This window comes from Styela clava, chromosome 1, assembly GCF_964204865.1.
Source record: "Styela clava chromosome 1, kaStyClav1.hap1.2, whole genome shotgun sequence".
NCBI classification, from domain to species: domain Eukaryota; kingdom Metazoa; phylum Chordata; class Ascidiacea; order Stolidobranchia; family Styelidae; genus Styela; species Styela clava.
The window spans coordinates 17899375-17918221 of record NC_135250.1 but is presented as its reverse complement, the minus strand read 5'-3'; the positions used below and the strand labels follow the sequence as shown (position 1 = coordinate 17918221).

Genomic DNA, 18847 nt, shown 5'->3' with positions numbered 1-18847 from the left:
TGAAAATAGTATTTGAAAACTTAATTTTTTAACAGCCAATATTTTACTCAACAAATTGAAATTGTGGCGACCTGTTTGTTTCGATGTCAGGGCTCGGTTATATGTCCTGACATGCAGACAAAATACCTTTACGTATTAAAAATTTTGTATTTTATGAAACAGACGTCTTAGATCGTCAAAGTTGATGAAGGTTGGTTTTTTAGGAATATTCATTGTATAGCTCAAAGTTAATAGTTTTTTGGCTGTTGATCATAGTCTACTGTGTTCGGCGTTAATAGCGAATGACGCCTATATAGCACCAATGGCGAGCAAACGTATTTGGTACATTTTTTGCCCGAAGTATATATTGTAACGGAGGACCTATGTCCTAACAAACGATATGAAGCGCGGTACTTTAAGTAAATTGAAATGGTATATAACGGGGTGACGATAAGATATATAGCGTCAGGCGTATACAGCAATAATAGGAAATGGATTCTTTGTAAAATTGATGGTTCTAGGAAAAGGTCTCACTGCAGGAAACCTCAACTTGTTCAGATTATATGGTGATTTGGATGAGCAGTGCCCCCTGGAACGATTACGAAACGATGTTTTATAGATAACCGTACGTACACGCATCCAAATTAGGCATCCTAAGTGATTTGAGTCTTCAATAATTAGAATAAAGCGTTCTACAGTCTCAGTTCTCCACATGATGTCGTGTACTCGTACGTACTTTTTAAGTTCATTTCTGTCGACCTCAAAAACACTAAAGTGTGAAATTACTCTGTGTACATTAGGGATAATTCTTCGGAATCCTCCCGGAGCTACGATTGTGATCGTTTTATTTACGGAAACAAATAATCATACTTCGCAGTCTTGGTGTCACCTTCTATGGTTATCACTAGTCAACGTGATCGGTACTCATAGCTAGCTTTATTACAAAGATTTTAAAAGATGAGAAAATTAACCTCGATTTATAATGCTGATATCGCTTAAATTACATTTATATTTAAGTAAATTCACTTGATTTTTAATAGTTAGTAGTCTATCCGTTTCTCAATAGACGGAAAGGAATGCGTAAAAAGTTGTTGACTTGTAATCCCATTCAGAAATTTGCTGTCTCAGGTCATTCCGCTGAATATGACGGGTATCTAAGGCCAGTGTATGATTTGCCAGTCAGAGAGTTGATATATAAGTTGTATTTAGTATCCTCCCTATCTTCGCTCTTCAAGAACAGCAGTCAAAAAGGTTGACGATTTTTGTTTTATTGAATTAAGAGAGTAATACGAATCAAAATTTGGTCTCTGTAGCAATTTTTTGAATATTATGATTTGCATTTCGTACCGAGCTTCACACTTTATGCCGCTATATTAGTTTAAAATACTATATCGATAATGTAACGTAAATAGGTTCGAATTTACAGGGATTTCATTGGTAGTAGAATAAGATTATCACTCAGCAAGGAAAGACAACTAGATGACAGACCACGACTGGTTCGCCATCTCACAGTTTATGTTGTAAAGTGTTTTAGTTAGCAGGCTCAGTTTGTATAAGTATAATGTAGGTAGTTTATATTATATAGTTTAATTTGTATATATATAGATATTTTTTAACATTCGAAGTTTACATATAATATACATGAAAAGATGAGCGCATATATAACTAGGTTGCCTCTATTTATACTCGTCTTATGCGTTTGCTGGACTTGTTGCCAGGGCCAGTGCCCCAGCAACTGCCGATGTAATGTGCGGAAGCGAGAGGTTCGATGCCAGGGACGTTCAGGAAACGTCGATGTCTCTGATATTCCAGCGAATACACGAATTTTGAATTTGCGTGGAAACGAGTTTGACACAATCGAAGCATATGCATTTGCCCACCTACTCAGTCTTACACATCTTTACGTTCAAGAAAACAAAATCAGGAAGATTGCCGCAAATGCATTTATTGGACTACGCAGATTGACACATTTGCGTCTTTCAGGAAACAAACTAACAACCTTGCGTCAGGGTGTGTTTTCAGGGTTGACAGCTCTTCGAGAATTGGTCCTAAGCGAGGTGAGAATTTTTCCAATATGTTTCTAGTCATCTTTATTGGTAATGTGAACATTCAAACTAATGAAAATACTTTTTTTTAAAGAATTCTATTGGAGATATCCAAGATGATGTCTTTCAACCTTTAAAAAATCTTCTTGTTTTTAATATAAAAAACAACGAAATGATATCAATAAGCGATGATATATTCACCGGACTGTCAAAATTAAAGGTTTTAAATTTATCGAATAATAAGTTGGAGGTAAGCCTTCGTTTAATATTTGACATTTCAAATCTTCTGGTGCATTGTTAATAAAATTCAGCAAGTTTCACTAAATTTTTATAGTTGTTAGAATCGTCCAATAAAATACAAGTGAAATGAAGTCATCTACATTAATATTTAAGCGGCAAGAATTTAGCTTTCCACCATTTCAGGTATTCTGGTGTGTTGTAAATAAAATCCAGTTGATTTTAATAGATTATTTTAGTTGTTAAAATGTCCGTAATGAATTAATGTCGAAATAAGAATTTTATCAAATAAAAAAATTTATTTTTTGCATCATTACCGGTATATTATATAATATATTAGTATTATTTTTGATGTATTTCATAGAATACATTAATCTTCGATTTATTTTTTATGAATTCAAATATTTTTCAGTTAATTTCAACACCGACGTTCTTCCCTCTTCAAAATTTGAGAAAATTATTTATGGATAATAATCAGCTTAATGGTGTTCCCTCACAAGCATTGTCAGGTGGTGCAATGTTCCGTCTTGTAACATTAAGCCTGCGTCATAACAAAATTCAACATATAGGGGATAAAGCATTTGCTTGTAAGTATACGGTAATCAAATCAATTTTTTTAGTAACGATGCTGTAGTTCATAAACAAAATTCTATACAAGTTTCTGGGATTTGAGATGTTCCTATGGGCCATTCCAAGCAAAAGTTGAATTCCATCAATTTTTTAAAAAAGTGTAGTAAAAGTAATTTTATTTTTATTTTTGATATCAAAAGACATTGGAAATTTATTGGACTGCATTCATTTCATCGAACAATATAAAATTTCACCCAGGTTTTTGATGGTTTATAAAAAATGCCCTGAAATGTAGAAATTTTGGTATAATTGACATATTTTGTGATGATTCCTGACACAAAGTGTTTGATTGTGTGGTACAGTTATTTCATATGGAATTGACGCACTGGATTTAAGTTAATAAAGTTTAAATGTTTGCAGTGCTGTAGGACATTTCTTCACCCATTTAACGATTTATTACCAGAATTTTAGGAGATGATAGAGGCCGCTATTCCGAAATGGAAAAATGTTCTGTGGTGTCACGTCCTGTAGTGTCACATACAATATGCACATTATTGGCATGGATTTACAGTGTTACATTAAGTAACTTGAGCAACACATAGAGGGGTAGTTCAGCTACTGCACCAGAAAATATTATGGGCTCCCACTGTACCATCGCAAAAATTTACAGCATAACACAACGTACTGTTAGTGCATGGTGGATTTGCCGTCCTGTAGTGTCACGCTATATTTTACTATATTTTTTTTATCTATTAAGTAAGTCTTGGGTGTAACTTTTGTGCATTTTTTCCCCTATTTAATAAAGCAACTGTTTGGACAATGAAACAAAACATGTAGCTGAAAATGTGAAAATATATTTCATCCAACAACATGCAAAATTTCTGGAATTGTCTTGTAGTGTCACTTGGAATAGCCCCTATTTGTAAATGAAATTTTTATGCAGAATATTTGATTATTGCAATTCTGTAATCAGTGACAAATCCGGCTTATAATGTGGCTCAATCAAAATTTGAATATTTGATTATCTATTCCATTCTTGCAGCCCTGCGGAATCTAGTTGTACTATTTTTATCAAACAATGAAATATCATCTCTGAGTCCGACTTCATTTTCTGGAATACCAAAGTTGAAATCGCTACAGTTAAATGGAAACAAACTAAAATATATTCAGGAAATGCCTCCAATGCCGAATCTTGGTAAATTTGGATTAGCGTACAATTTATGGGAATGTGACTGCAAAATGCAGGTATGATTGGTGACGAAGTTTGCTAAATTGTTCTTGTTATAGTTGTTACCATGGTTATGAAATTTTTTTTATCCACTATCAATATTCAATTCATCTGTTATTTATTTAAATTCGATTTTAAGGGCTTGTTTAAAGAATTTCACCGGTTTAATTTTTTAAACTGACATTCATTTATTTCCTAATCGGATTAAAAATTCTTGTTGCAAATATTTTCGGTTTACAAAGTTAAAAATTAAATACAACCAATTGAATGGATTTTTCCAAATCATAAACTCTGCCTCTTTACTTTAACAAAATATATTAATATAAATTACAAAATATACTAATTTGAATTAATTGAACAGTTTCAGTATTTTACGCTAATAATACCTTTAGTCTTCGAAAAAAATTTGAAAATATCGATATATATATATAGCTATGCTTATTTACCTAAGCAAAAACGGATTTAAGAATAATTAACTTTTCTACCCTCGACCAGTTTATTACAAAAATCGAACAATAATTATTTAAAGTGTTTTTAAATTCAACTTATCATCCAATCTATCGCCTGTAACTGAATTTTCGTATTTTACACAATTTAAAAATTTGTTCATGATACCATAATGTGTTTACCATAAACATTTAAATGGTTCATTATGACGGCATAATTGATTTCATAGTTTGAGACGCCTCAGAAATGAAATAGTCTGGGAGGGGAGGGGTCTCTTATCTCTAAATCCGGTTCTGCGTACTGCAGTTAGTCGTTTTCTTTGGTATTCATATGTTTGAGCACTTTTTTAATTAATTTGACTCATTATCAGGAATTTCGACGCTGGATCGAATCAACGGCATTTGATCTTGAATGCAAAGGACCATCATACCTAAATGATCGTAAATTCAAATCTTTGGACATAGAAGACCTATATTGTGACGAAAAACAATACTATGCTCTTCACAAAGATCGATTTCGGCCTCTACTACAAATTACGTTGGAGAGAAACGACATTGTTGAACACGCTAATCAGGAGGAACAATTTTATTGTCCTCATAAATGTACTTGCGATACTAGTCTCAAGCATTTAGATTGTGACAGCAAAAGTTTTACGTCCGTACCCACTGGATTGTCAGAGGAGACGACGTTAATTAATTTGAGAAATAATAGGTGAGTTTTTTTATTATGTTTGAATTGAGGGGGGGGCAAGATTATTTTAATTCGAAGCGTATTATGGCATTTTATTCGTCTGAATGAAATTTTCTCCATTTTCACGTATACGTCGGTGTTGTATAAATATATGTCCTTATGTCCTGACTTTCCATTTACGATTGGGGTTCGATCGACGGTCCGAGCTTAAAATAAAAAATAATTTTAAAATTCTTACTGATCTCCCACTTTTGTAGCAAAATCATACGATTTCAAAGAATATTCATGCTACCTAATGTGTTTGAATTATTTCAATTTTGACGTAGTATGAATCATAAAACACACTAATACACAATAGATGGAGCTTGTGATTTGGAGTTCACGATGTCCTTGCGACAAAAAAAATTGTGAATTGGAAATTAAATGTGAAATTATGTAAAGGCAATAAGAGACTTATGAATTTCTTTTTTATTTAACCCCCATCTCCCCCTCAAAAAATATATAACTCAAACGTTCTTAAATTGTCTGATTTTGCAGAATAAAATCGATCCAGGAAGGTAGTTTCTTTAGCCTTACAAGTCTGGTATCCTTACATCTCCAATACAACAGAATACGAAGGATCGAATCAAGAGCATTTGAAGGACTACATAATTTGGTTTATCTGTATTTGGAAGATAATAATTTGGATACACTAGATGCCGAATCTTTTGTAGGTAAGAGCACAAAAACCTATAATGAAATATATATTAAAAATGCTAAATTAAATAGCATTTACTCTCAACACTTCCAATGGAAGCGTGGTGTATCATAGTCTGAAGACAACCCTAATTAATTTTAAATTTATTTTTTTACGTCCAACATTTATTAACCGCGTAATCTTACAATTTTTAGCCCGTTTTGATGGTGTTGGACTATCACGGTTTGGATAAAGCCGATTATATGGAGGGTTTCAATATTTATTGATAACATTCGTTTTTTTAGATCTGCATGTCTTTTTGTTCAATGAACTATTTGCAGTATTTCAGTTATTACCATGACCATTTTTGCAACAAAATGATTTCGAAATCCCATGCAAATCTGAATATGCAATCACAGCGAAGTACATACACATTTTGTAATATTACTAAATACTTTGTTTCAGGGCTCAGGCGTTTATCATATTTATTTCTTGATCGAAACCGCCTTGGTATTCTTCCTCCCGGTATATTTCGACCTTTGACCTCGGTATTTTCAATTTACATCCGAGACAATCTGTTAGAATCTATTTCACCGCAAAACTTTGACGGAGTGGAAAGATTACGTTGGCTTTACCTATCTGGTAACAGGTGAGTTGGGCTTTATTCAATATTAAGTTTTTTTACTTACACTTAGAATGTTTTTGTCGAACTTCGTGCACGAAATATATTCAAGCCTACCGCGCAATATTCGTTACATATGCTCATTACTTATGATTTACAGACTGAATTATCTCGAAGACAATACTTTTCGTTCGGTTCCCGATATGGAGCGTCTTCTACTTGATCGCAATGAATTCACTTCTGTTCCCGCAGAAGCGTTTAAAGGTAACTACAATACTACATATACATGTTTTTTATTCCTTTCTCCATTGTCCTAATTCTGCGACGATTATAAATATCACAAGTACCGTTATAACGACATGTTCAAGTTATAGCTGGCAAATAAAACAATCACATGTCATGCAATGTTTATCTTTTCCAATGATCTTGGACCTTAATCATGCTTTAAACTAGTTAGAATACTCTGTATAATCCATTGAACCAAAACCATCTGAAGAGAACATGCTCTCGTATCAGCTAACGCTGCCTTCATTTAGGTCAACATACAAGGATTGACGCAAATTAGAAAATATCCTATTTCTAAAGTGATAAGACAAAGCCTTATTTCGTTGAAAATATCGATAAATAATAAAAATAAAAAACATGGTAGACTGTATTCTCCCTTATATTGTTAGTATCTATCTCAGCTTGGCTATACTCAGTTCCAAAAAACTAAGAAAGTACCTAACCCATTGAGTAGCTTGCGGTCATGGCAACAAAACGGATGACGTCAATGATTTGAAAACATCGACTTTCGAAGTCGACTCAAAAAGACTTGACCCTGTCTCGAATATTAATTATGAGTCGTTTTACAGGCTTAGGATATTTGCTGTGGCTTGATTTGAGTCAAAATCGAATTGATAGACTAAATACAAACAATTTTCGTCGTCAACCACGATTGAGCAAGCTTTTGCTGGGAGCAAATAGAATACAGGAAGTGGATAAAAAAGCTTTTTATGGCTTGCACAGTCTTCAAATGCTCAACATTAGCAATAACAATCTAAAAGTGCTCCCACCGTTTGAAAGATCATCGTCATTGATCGAAGTGAGTACCTGAGTATTGGATTTTGCTTTGCATACTATACTTAATTAGGTATAACTGCACTTGAAGAATGGCGCATGATTCTTTTTTGTTCACTCTCTCCTACTTCAATAAGGTTTACTATGTACCATATGTATTATTAAAATATATAATGTTGAAATTATTAGTATCCGCCATTTTCATCCGACATTTATAAACCTTTCATTCTGAACAGGGTTTTGTACTAGCAGTCATATATGAAAATATTATTTTTGAAAGTACCGGTAATTTTCCGGTTCGGCATTACATACCCAATTTAATACAGTTATATTCACGCAAATTGATATCAGATTAAATCCAACCACAGATATTTCCTCAATGCGAGTAATGTACGAGCTTGTAATACATTACAGATATCACAGCCTTTACATTACGATCTTTGTCATTGGTCGACAAATATGATTGTTAAAGTGCCAAATTAATCACATTTTTTGCAGATAAATACAGAAGGAAATCCGTGGAGATGTGACTGTGAAATTATACCATTCCGTGATTGGTTGATAAAGTTGAAAACCACCATAAATCCGAGCTTGACTATGGATTCGGTCATATGTTCCAGTCCCCTCAAGTTGAAAAATGAGAATATGTTGTTAATTGCAAACGAACAACTCTGCGGGCATCGACGGCGCAGGGGTATGTACTTTTTAAAAATTACTTGCGGCGTTTACCACCCAAGACAAATGCTCTATATTGGAATCGAAATTTTAGGAATTTAAAACATATTCCAGAGTCAACATAACTAGCAAAGCGTCCTAGATTACTGAAACGTTTTGGTATATTCATTCACAAACAGAAGTTCAAGTGTTACCTAAGTTTTTATTATTTTCGAATTCGTAATTAATTGAGAAATTTTTGGGTTCTGTTTTTAGGGGTCATTTCGTTTTTAGTTTCTTGCATTAATTGGTGACATGGCGAGTTACCAAAAAATAATGACGAGTCACTTTATGACGCGCAAGTTGGGTCAGTGGTTTGCCCTACCTGTTTTATTAGTTATTCTTGCGCACAGATATTCCAAAAATGAAAAACGAATTATTCATAGACAAAGTATGGAATGGGAAATTGTATCTATATTAGGCAGCATATAGCCTACTACATGATTGTGTACTGTTTACACTCTTGCATGAGAACGATGTGATCGCTTTGCTAGCCTCGGCTTGCATTTTGGCGGCATCGCGGCTTTAATTAGACCAATATAGTAACCGCTTTTGTATTTTGTTTTACAGAAAATCTCAGAGAGAGGAAATTGTATCGCTTAGTAGCAGAAGCGCGGAATTTTTCGTTGTTAAACGTTGATACATATGAGATGAGTTTAAAACACGAGGATGAAGTTGCTGCTCAATATAGTTACGGAATTGCGTTGTGTTTGAATGTTTGCTTTTTCATGGAATAGTGCGTTTTAGCACTGAAAATGAATACTTTAAATATAAAAATGTAGTACATTCTTAGTTGCTTTCAATTACTATAGTATTTGTATACAAATCGTGCGAGTTATCCTGCAAAAATAAATCGTCATCATTTCAATGAAAAATATAAATTTCATTCTTGGCGTGTATTGTCTGGCTTAGTCGGGGTGAATCGAACACCAACTTCTTATACTGTTATATCCCTAATACCTATCTTCTTCGTTATTGCTCTTAGTTACATTTTCGGTGTTGCCATTGTGGTGATGAGGGGCCTTTTATGTTTCTAGCATTTATGAATGTATTTTTTGTGGAGGAAATTTGATTTTTATCAAATCTTCAGGACGTTCTATGCGTTTTTTTTATTCGTTTTACAATTCAATATTGAAATGCTGCGTTGAACAATTTCGCGGGTTCGTAACCTCACAGCTATTCTCCTGATGGTAATTACTTGAACTTCTTCAAGTCTCCTGTTTTCAAAAAAAACACTATTTAAAAGTAAATGTCGAGAAATTAAAAAGCAATCAAATTCAATTTGCTAAAACACAGTTGTAATTTCAAAAAACATGAAACTATTCAAATACTGGTTTCTATTCGAGATTCTAGTATTTTTAGCTATACGATGCCTGTCTATATACTTATATAACATATAATATATACACATATAATATTTTCCAATAAATTTTACGTCACGGTATTATGACGTCAGTTTCCCATATGAAGTTAAGGATACGACTTTCTGTCTCCTATGGTTGCCCAGTCAAAGGTTATTATATTACAAGGATATGAGGTTGAATGAGACATCTCGGCGACTTTTTCATCAAGTATTGCTTCCAGTATTGCAAGAGAAATTTGTTGTATTTTGTGTGAGTACCAGGCGGTTTGATAAATATTAACCTTTTTATGAGTCAGTTTTAGTTTCCCATTCTTTCAGGTACTGTTTAGCATGGGGTAAACAGAGAGAAAAAATGAGAAAATGTCTATATTTGTTCTCTGTTATCGGTATTTCGATATTGATATTTGGTAAAAAATGCAATTTTTGCAATTTTGTTTGCTCTTATTCGGACTTTTAACCATTATTGCGATCAAAATTATTGCGAACCAGAAAAATCAATTTTATTTATAATATCATTGAAAATAACCATAATTTTTTGTATTACTTTTCCTTACGCCCTTTTCTCATTTTTTTAAGTTATTTTCTCCCTGAGGGTTAATCTAGTAAGTTTCCTGTTCAGCTGACTTTCACAACGTTACCTACAGTTGGGAAACTTCCGACTTTGAAGTGTAAATACGTAATTGAAGGTAATCTTGGCATCATTTGTTGCTTAATCTTATGAGGTTTTTATAGGCAGTTGTGAATTTGATTGCCGTATTAAAAATGTTGTAAATTTTAAGGATTTGCCATGTTATTGTCAAACTTAAAAGAATAATGTGTTTCTATATGTCTTCAGTTTATCGCATCGGATTACATCAAAACAGCATGTATATTATACCGAATTTTTTACAGTACGCAGTGGCTGCCAAATGACGCAATGTGCTGCATATATATCTCGATTTTGTGAATGAACATAACAAGCATATCCTAAGAATAACTCTAGAAGGTCAAAGCCCTAAATTAATATTAAAGTACTTGTCAATCGTAACTAATTTGGCCATGTAGAAAGGGCTGCTGTAATTTGGCATCTAAAGTCGTTCACCTTTGCCGGAATCTTAACATAATATATATAAAGTTAATTTATTTTAAACCACATTTGAGTCACTGCACTTGGCCCTGAACTTTATATTTGGTCTTACTGGAGCCCCCGTAATGGTGGTGATTGAGTTGAGTAGCGTTATCATAGCGCTATACCCTAAAATGGCGGAAGTTTGATATATTATTTCAAGAATCAAAGAAACAATCGTACTAGAGGCAACTTATTATTGAGTACGCGCTTAACATGTTAAGAAGCTATTTGCGTATACACAAAATTATTCTTTTGCGGAAAAATCATTCCTCAGTTCAAAACTGTTTTGTAAATTCTATCGGAAATATTGCCCGCTATTTCGTTACATTCAGACACGTGATCACTTACTGCCTTTCTGAGCATTTATTGACATTATACCAGATTGGAATACAAATATGGTAATGTAAACACGATATTATAGAAATATAAAGACGTAAATGAATATATACACTAATCCACATCAATTACAAATTGAATTTCGCTCCTAATTTTAATTTCGTCGAAATCCTTACTATACCGTATATAATCGGGACTGCTATTGTATACAGAGATTGGATTTTGGCAGTATTTTAATTTCAATTAGGTATACCTGATCATATTGAATATCTTCATGTACCTTCTATTGATTTCACTACTTTTCCATTTTCTACCACCTCTTTTGTCGAAGAGCTGGATTTTGTAACGTTATTAGAAGAGTTTGTTTTCATCTCGATTCGACGGGGATTCTGCTTCTCTGCCTTTAATTCATGATATCGCTGTAGAATGCAGAGTACTCCAACTATTATTGTTATGACAACAATGACCGCCACAACAAGCCCAATAACAATTGTTACTGAAATGGGCGTTCCATAATCATTCGGCTGTTCATTTTGCTCCGTAGTTTCTGTGATGAACCTAGTTTGAAATTTGGTTATATTTGTAAAAGTAGTCGCTGGAGTACTTATAGCCGCAACAGATCTGTTACCGGTCGTTGAAGTTGTCTCTCGCACTTTGATGGCACGCGTGGTCTCATGCTCGGCACTGCCTCGCATCGTTGTAAGCTCTGTTGTCGTCAATGGCCTCTGGGTCGCTAGCTGGGTAGTAGACATTACTTCCGTGCTGGGAGCAATAATGGTAGGTATTGGTTTCACAGGATCTCTTACAATATTGGTAGAATACAGTTTGTCTGTATCATAAGGTAACTTTGACCACCCTCCCTCAGGAATGAGTCCAAGCGCGGTATCTTTCCGTTCATAACTCTTCGTAGTGGGAGGCAGTTCATTTACTTCATCTGCGCGTGGTTGAGGATGCCATTGTGTAATAACTCCGTTACGGTCAACTTCCGAAAATGGTGGTCTAACCCGTGGAATGTATTTTGGTGGCGGAGAGCATAGGTCATCATTGCTTAACTCTAGTACCCGTTTACCTTCGAAGTGCGGTGGAGTGGCGCATTCGGGGTCCTGTGACTGTGGGCTTAAGCTGTGTCGCCTTAACCATCGTACTGTACGTGTCATATTACAATCACAATTCCATGGATTATGCTCAAGTCGCACTGTTTGCAATCGTCTCATTGTACCCAAATTTGGCACTTTTGTAAGATAGTTGTCAGATAAAACTAACATTTTCAATTTTTTATTGTGAAAAGCTCGTCTTCCGATACTAACTAGTTCACATTCATCGAGCCAAAGCGTTTCCAATGTCTCTAAACCAAGAAAGTCAGATCGAAAAATGGCACGTAATGGATTTCCAGTCAAATGTAGATGGATGAGACTTGGAGGTTCTCTCAGGGCGATAGTCGGTACCGAACTTAGTCTGTTATGATTCAGATACAGCCTTTTCAAATTTGGCAATCCGCTGAATGCGTTGTTTGAAATGAACGTTATATTATTGTCGTCTATCGTCAGTTCCTCCAGATTGTTCATCTCAGCAAAAGTATAACCATCCAAGTCGACCAGGCTGTTGCTGCCTACGCTAAGTTCCGTAACAGACTCGAGACCAGCAAACATATTTCTTCTTAGTTTTTGAATCTGATTGTTCGATAAATCTAAATTTGTCAAATCCTTGAGTTCTATGAAAGTTGACGGTCGGATATTTTCAATGTCATTGCCTTCCAATTCTAAAATCTGAAAAATGGAGCGAATGATTATGATACACTATTGGCTTTGAATGCTCAGTCGAGCGACAACAGATACAGAGGAGACTTTAACTAATGGGAAGTTCTTTTTGTCTTTTAGCGGTCCACCATAGCTAACATAATAAATAGTACAGATTTTACGAGTTTTTTTCAAAAGTTTACAGGTGCTCCCGAAGTATGCGAACCAAGATGGCGGACATCGGAACGTAACATGGGTAACAGGTTAGGGTTAGGCGATCATTTCTTTCCAATTTTCCTTATTTTAGTCCTATTATTAGTTCGAAGACTAGCCAAGAGCCTCCCGTAGTATTTATACCTAAAATTATGGTCTAACCCTAACCTAGTACACATATTACATTCCGATGTCCGCCATCTTGGTTCGCATACTTCGGGAGCCCCAGTTTACAATTGTTCCTATACTTGAACTAGAGCCGGTCGGTTCATGAGATCAATTGATTTGTAAATGAGAAGACAAATAAAGCGTTATTCGCCCTTTTATTTTATTTTTGCATTGAGTAATGTTGCTATTATCGTCAATGTTTTCTATCTTAGTATTGCGAATATCTCAGTAACCAAAGCATTTGGCTATTTTAAATTTGCTGGCCACTGTTTTTAGACTTCGACGTGCTTTATAACGCCTTAAATTAAAAGACCCCCCCGCCTCGGCTACCCTCTCTATATCTTTTCATCTAATTGCTTTGAATTAAATACTTTTTATATAACATAGCTCACCTCAAGTGTTGGTTGGCTTGCGAACGCTCCTGGTTCGATAGTCCTTAGATCACTATATTCAATTCTTAGCTTGATAAGGGGAGGTAGAACAGATAAATTTCCAATTTCCAATGTTGTAAAATTGAAAGAACGCAAAAATAGGACTTCAGTATCATTGGATAAATCTTCGGGAATTATTTCTTGTGCAAAACAGTCAACTTCCACGTTACATTTCCACACTCTGTCTTCATCGGGATTTAACCCGAACCCTAAATAACCAGGCCCGAGAAAAATAGGGGCGTATGGGTCGCTTGGATCTTCCGGATTCTGGAGTTCCCACGGACAGTTTCTGACGGAATGACATTCATTATTATCGTAGATACCAGGATATGTTGAATTTTCATCGTAATAACTCTGAGACATATCAGGAATAATAGCAGGATAGTGATCAGGCGGAGCACCATAATTATCATAAGGGATCGGATTCGCCTTTGCGTCGTTATCCTTGTCTTCATAGTACGACACCAGAGAATTTATTGGCATTTCAAAAGGTGCTGGCATACCACATGTAAATCCCGATATACAGATAATCACGAAAATGTATGATGCCATATTGTTTGTCATTGTTTTTTTTTAATTGACTTTCTGTAATATAATAAACACATCTCAGATTTTTACGATAAATTGCATTAAGACTATTCATAAATACTTGAGTTCCACAAGACATTATCTTAAATATATAGTGTAGTTGCTGTGGAAGTTCTTTTTTAAGTTTAGTTGACGAAGACCATACTGAAATATCTAAAACCGTTTTATAGGTATTGCAATGATTTCCTATTATCTTTGGACCTGAGTTGGATTAGGTTTGATTCTGGATTCGGACTATAAGATTGAGCGCACTTTTGTCCCAGTGATCAAAGCACCCATTTCTAAGTGTAAACTAACATCTTTCGATCGGGCCCAAGCAGGGATGGCCAATACCGAATAGTTCACTATTTCGAATACATTCGAAATTATTTTTTTCGAATATGAAATTTCGAATACTTCGAAAATAAAATCCACAAATTGAAGCTTATCTAAATGTATGTAGGAATTTCCATATAATAAGCAATGGAATAACTGCTATCTACAAGTTACAACCTAGCTATATTACCAGGCATTTCATATTTGCAGATTATTGCAGTATATATTTTATATACCACGAGTCATGTTAACAGAATTAAATTAATACGGCAATAGTGGTATCGATGATGGATTTGAATATTTGCGTAACACAAAATCATCCTAGTAAAACGCTCATACTTTTAAATACCAACCATCATCCAAATTATTTGAGTTATTTTTCCGACTTGTGACAACTTTTTCGTGAGTACAAAAAAGCAAATCAAAAATTAATTATATTCGGGAACTTTACCACACATTATAAGTCCGCAGATCGCCGTTGTATGTTTGAGTAATAATACGTTAATTTAATTCTATTATCATAACTGAAATGTTTTGTAAATCGGGCAGTTTACCACACATTTTAAGGCCACAGATCGCCGTTGCATTTTAGAATTGTGATAGTTTTATTATTTTGTAAATGCGAATCCGAAATTAATTACAATTGGGCAGTTTACCACGTATTTCATGTCCACAAATACCCGTGGTATTTGGTATTAATACTTCCATTATTTTATCAATATAAAAATGGGAATCAATATTTAATAATATCGGTCAGTTTACCACACATTTTATGTCCACAGATTGTCGATACAACCATGAGTTACATTGAACAGAATTTAATTAATACGGCATGACATTTTAAATGCTGGTACCAGTCATTGATTGGATTATTTATTGCAAAAAATCATCCTGGCTTTTAACTATCGTTATCAGAATTATTTGCCAGAAATTATTTTCTAATAAATCGACTTGTTTTTCCAACTTGTGACAATTTATTGGATATCGTAACAATGACGGCTATAAATACCGTATTTCCCGGCTAATAAGTCCACATGGCAAATAGGACGATGTCTATTTTTAGCACCCAAAAAGGGGTTTTTCCATACAGGCCCCCAATAAGACGGGTAGAAAAATTGTGTCCCTGTTGTTCAGTTATGCTGATATGCGCTAATAATTTTATATGTTTAGAACCAGATCATGTTAGTTTGGTAGAATCATATTACCAAATTAACTATTTTTAACAATTGAGTGGTAAATTTAAGTTGTAAAACGGCAATCATTTTGGACAACCTATTAACCCGAATGTTGAAATAATTTTGGAATGTGATAAGTAATACACTGTACGTCCATGGGTTATTTCACAGCTGTGTTTTCCTGTCCCTGTCGTGTTCTGCTGAATCGGCATAACGAAAATGGTCACAAATCACTTTATCTCGGTGGCCGTGTTTCTCTTTATTAAAGTAACGATAACCGGTCTGCGATCAAATATCATGATTGGCAGACCCTAAGACCCAAATATAAGGTTACACAAATCATGCTTGAGAAGACTCATGCGAATAAAAACAGGCCGCATAGAACTACATACTTTCTCAATTAGACGCCCCCCTAGAAAAGCGACTTATTGCACGGAAATACGGTAATTGTCAATTTTTTGACGTAATGGAAATGAATTTGTAAATTAAAAGCCTCGTAGACGAATGTCGGCAATGTCCACCCACGCAAACGTGCAAATGTGTCGCAACACTATGCGACGTACGGTCGCACAGAATATAAACAATCAAAGTGCCGATTCTATTTCATCGTCATTACAATACGTGAGACAGCGTAAAAAGTCGTTTGAAGATTCCCATAAAACAAAACACCACGTTTACGGCGAAAAGTGGCTACTATTCGGAATTATTCGAAAAAGAGCAGAAAAGTTATTCGAATACTTTGATATTCGAATACATTCGAATATTCGATTCGTTTTGGACAACCCTGGGCCCAAGTTCGTTTTTCACCTTCACCCATTTTTTATTTTATTGTTATTTTATGTTTAAAGTGAAAATGGCAAAAAATTTATTGATGAGTTTCTATTTAATTTGATAAATTTGAGGACATATCTGTAGCCTATACAATCCACTGGAAGATATTTTCTATTGTATTTAGAATAATAACTTCAGTTAATAAAGTTCAATAAAGAATTTGTATTGTAGTAAATTTGTATTATGACTAAATTGCAAAACACATCAAATACTTGTCTAACAAATACTCTTCGTTGAATTAACAACGAGAACGTCCATAAGATGTCAGATGCATATTGTAATATGCAATTCCCTTTTTCAGTCTATATATGGTTACCTGTCCTAGACTATTACTAAAAAGATTCTAGACTAGAAATTGATCAGATTTTTTCACGCCCGACTATTTACTGAACCTGTACATTTAATATTCAATTCAAATTTCACCCACGACGCCAATTTGCTCAATTGATTGCTGTCATGATTGTCATTGATTCGTTTCTCGCTGATTTATATTTGAATTTTTATTCTTAACATATTGAATTAAATCAGTAAATTGCTAAGCAAGCGTTTGAAATATAAAGTCTCCAGTTCTATTAGTTTCTACTTTGCACTGAAACTCCTACTAAAACATCTTCCCAAAAATTTTAGTACTTGCTTACAGGAACTGAAAGTATCCGTCTGTGTGTAGTGGTTTGATTTTGGTCTCGCAAGATCATTTTGTCTCAAACCACACTCTCCGACTGACTGAATAAATTGAATGACTTTGTCAGGCAATGATGGTGGGAAAATGTATACTTATCGGAGATTTGGCAGGACGGAAGCCATACAATTCACAAATACTTCCTGATTTTAAGAAAACAAAAATACATCACAACTTCTGAGAACGTTACTCATTTAGTATACCTTTCCTACCTTCCTACCGATTTCTGTTGTAGGAAAGCGCAACCGATTATTTTTTTTTTCAAAGGATATGTAAATATCTGTAGTTTCACTGATAGTTGTTTCATCATACGCATAAACTGTTTTTTTTTTTCTTTTTTAAGTCAATTCAAATTTATGTCCGAGTAAGACACGAAGAGTGAAACTCTCAGCTTGCACACTCGCTGTCTCCTTGATAAACCTCCTTGGTTTAGAATATATCCAAATTATGTTTGGGCGCACATGTGAGTTTATAGAGGCTATGCATTCAATACCATTTATGTATGTTTTATTTCCAATAAACATTAGCTATATGTACATTTAGTTACGTGCATGGTTTTTACAAAATTACCACAAAATTTGGCGCAATTCTAGAGATTGGGGTTAATTTTAATTTTGGCGCTTTGTGAGCTCGAGTTGGACAGCGTGATCATACTTTCATCCTTGTATTGTAGGTTATTTGTGAAATGAAAAATAATCCGAAGTTAAAAACATTGATGTAATGCTCTTTGTGTCAATCATTTCTTATCCATGTCCAATATCGGACGTGTACAAGACATATACAGGTCATATATAGACTATTTCGAGGTTGGAAGGTAGTCATTTGTGGCGTCTTGTTGTCCATTTCGATACCTATACTTCGGTTGTTTGTTTTCCCATATAACTTTGCAAAAATACTCGCCAATATAGAATCAGATAGCGGAAAGATTAAAGCATACTGTTTGCCAGTACAGTAACTCACCTGGTACGTGACGACATGAAAAGGTTTCCTACTGTACTGTATAACATTTTCAATAATATCACACGATCCGCACAGCTATTATTGTGAATATAAATCCGCAAATCATGGCAAATAATATGGTTAAATTATATCGCATGATTGATTAGTAAGTACCGTTCCGAGCTTAAACCTGCAACCGATCCCTTTCCGATTATTTACCATCGTTGCTGAAGTATAAATCACATCTAATACAATAACTATCCAATGATAGTAATTTTTACGAACTTTTTTGTTATATTTTCAATAAGATTCCTCCGCAGAATTTGCCTATAATATCTCATAGAACAGTGAATTACTTTGGCTGGTTTTGTTATTATCCAATAATAATATTTAAACTAAACAATACGAAAAATAAAGTATACCCTCTATATTTATGGGTTAAATGGTTATTCTGGTTTGAAGGCGAGCAAATTCAACAAATGTTTCTAACAGTGGGCCGGAGTCTCCATGTATATACTCATAAGCAGGATGATTCTATTATAATTTTCGGCGCTCCAGAAGTGTATGTACCAATATGGCGGTAACTATTTTTGTTCGCCTACTTTACATCAAGTTGTATAAAGGGACTGAAACCTATGGGCAGGGGGTATATCGACTTCGCTAACACTTACAGTCCCCGAACTCGTAATAGAACTAAA

General features: G+C 34.4%; 3 protein-coding genes across 3 annotated transcripts in view; 2 read left to right on the top strand and 1 right to left on the bottom strand.

Annotated features, from left to right (window-relative positions):
• LOC120340660 (medium-chain acyl-CoA ligase ACSF2, mitochondrial-like) overlaps window positions 1–18847 on the top strand; it is a 36720-nt gene that overhangs the window by 11880 nt on the left and 5993 nt on the right. The gene's annotated exons all lie outside the window — the stretch shown is intronic.
• LOC120340642 (uncharacterized) lies at window positions 8–9153 on the top strand. Its single transcript, XM_039408955.2, has 11 exons — window positions 8–2036; window positions 2119–2274; window positions 2674–2848; window positions 3874–4076; window positions 4877–5217; window positions 5734–5909; window positions 6338–6521; window positions 6655–6758; window positions 7349–7578; window positions 8052–8247; window positions 8838–9153. Exons 1-11 carry the CDS (start codon window positions 1629–1631, stop codon window positions 9002–9004), a joined length of 2340 nt encoding a protein of 779 aa, XP_039264889.2. The 5' UTR covers window positions 8–1628; the 3' UTR covers window positions 9005–9153.
• On the bottom strand, window positions 11083–14431 carry LOC120340632 (uncharacterized). Its single transcript, XM_039408943.2, has 2 exons — window positions 13584–14431; window positions 11083–12840 (listed from the first exon to the last, which is right to left on the bottom strand). The coding sequence occupies exons 1-2, from the start codon at window positions 14184–14186 to the stop codon at window positions 11347–11349; spliced, it is 2097 nt and encodes a 698-aa protein (XP_039264877.2). The 5' UTR covers window positions 14187–14431; the 3' UTR covers window positions 11083–11346.

Excerpts from the sequence above, each read along its gene's own strand:
- LOC120340642 (XM_039408955.2), top strand. The coding sequence starts at position 1,629 with ATGAGCGCATATATAACTAGGTTGCCTCTATTTATACTCGTCTTATGC. Across the intron at positions 6,522-6,654 it reads CTTTACCTATCTGGTAACAG|ACTGAATTATCTCGAAGACA; the intron begins GTGAGTTGGGCT and ends TATGATTTACAG. Across the intron at positions 8,248-8,837 it reads CGGGCATCGACGGCGCAGGG|AAAATCTCAGAGAGAGGAAA; the intron begins GTATGTACTTTT and ends TTTGTTTTACAG.
- LOC120340632 (XM_039408943.2), bottom strand. The coding sequence starts at position 14,186 with ATGACAAACAATATGGCATCATACATTTTCGTGATTATCTGTATATCG. Across the intron at positions 12,841-13,583 it reads CAAGCCAACCAACACTTGAG|ATTTTAGAATTGGAAGGCAA; the intron begins GTGAGCTATGTT and ends TCCATTTTTCAG.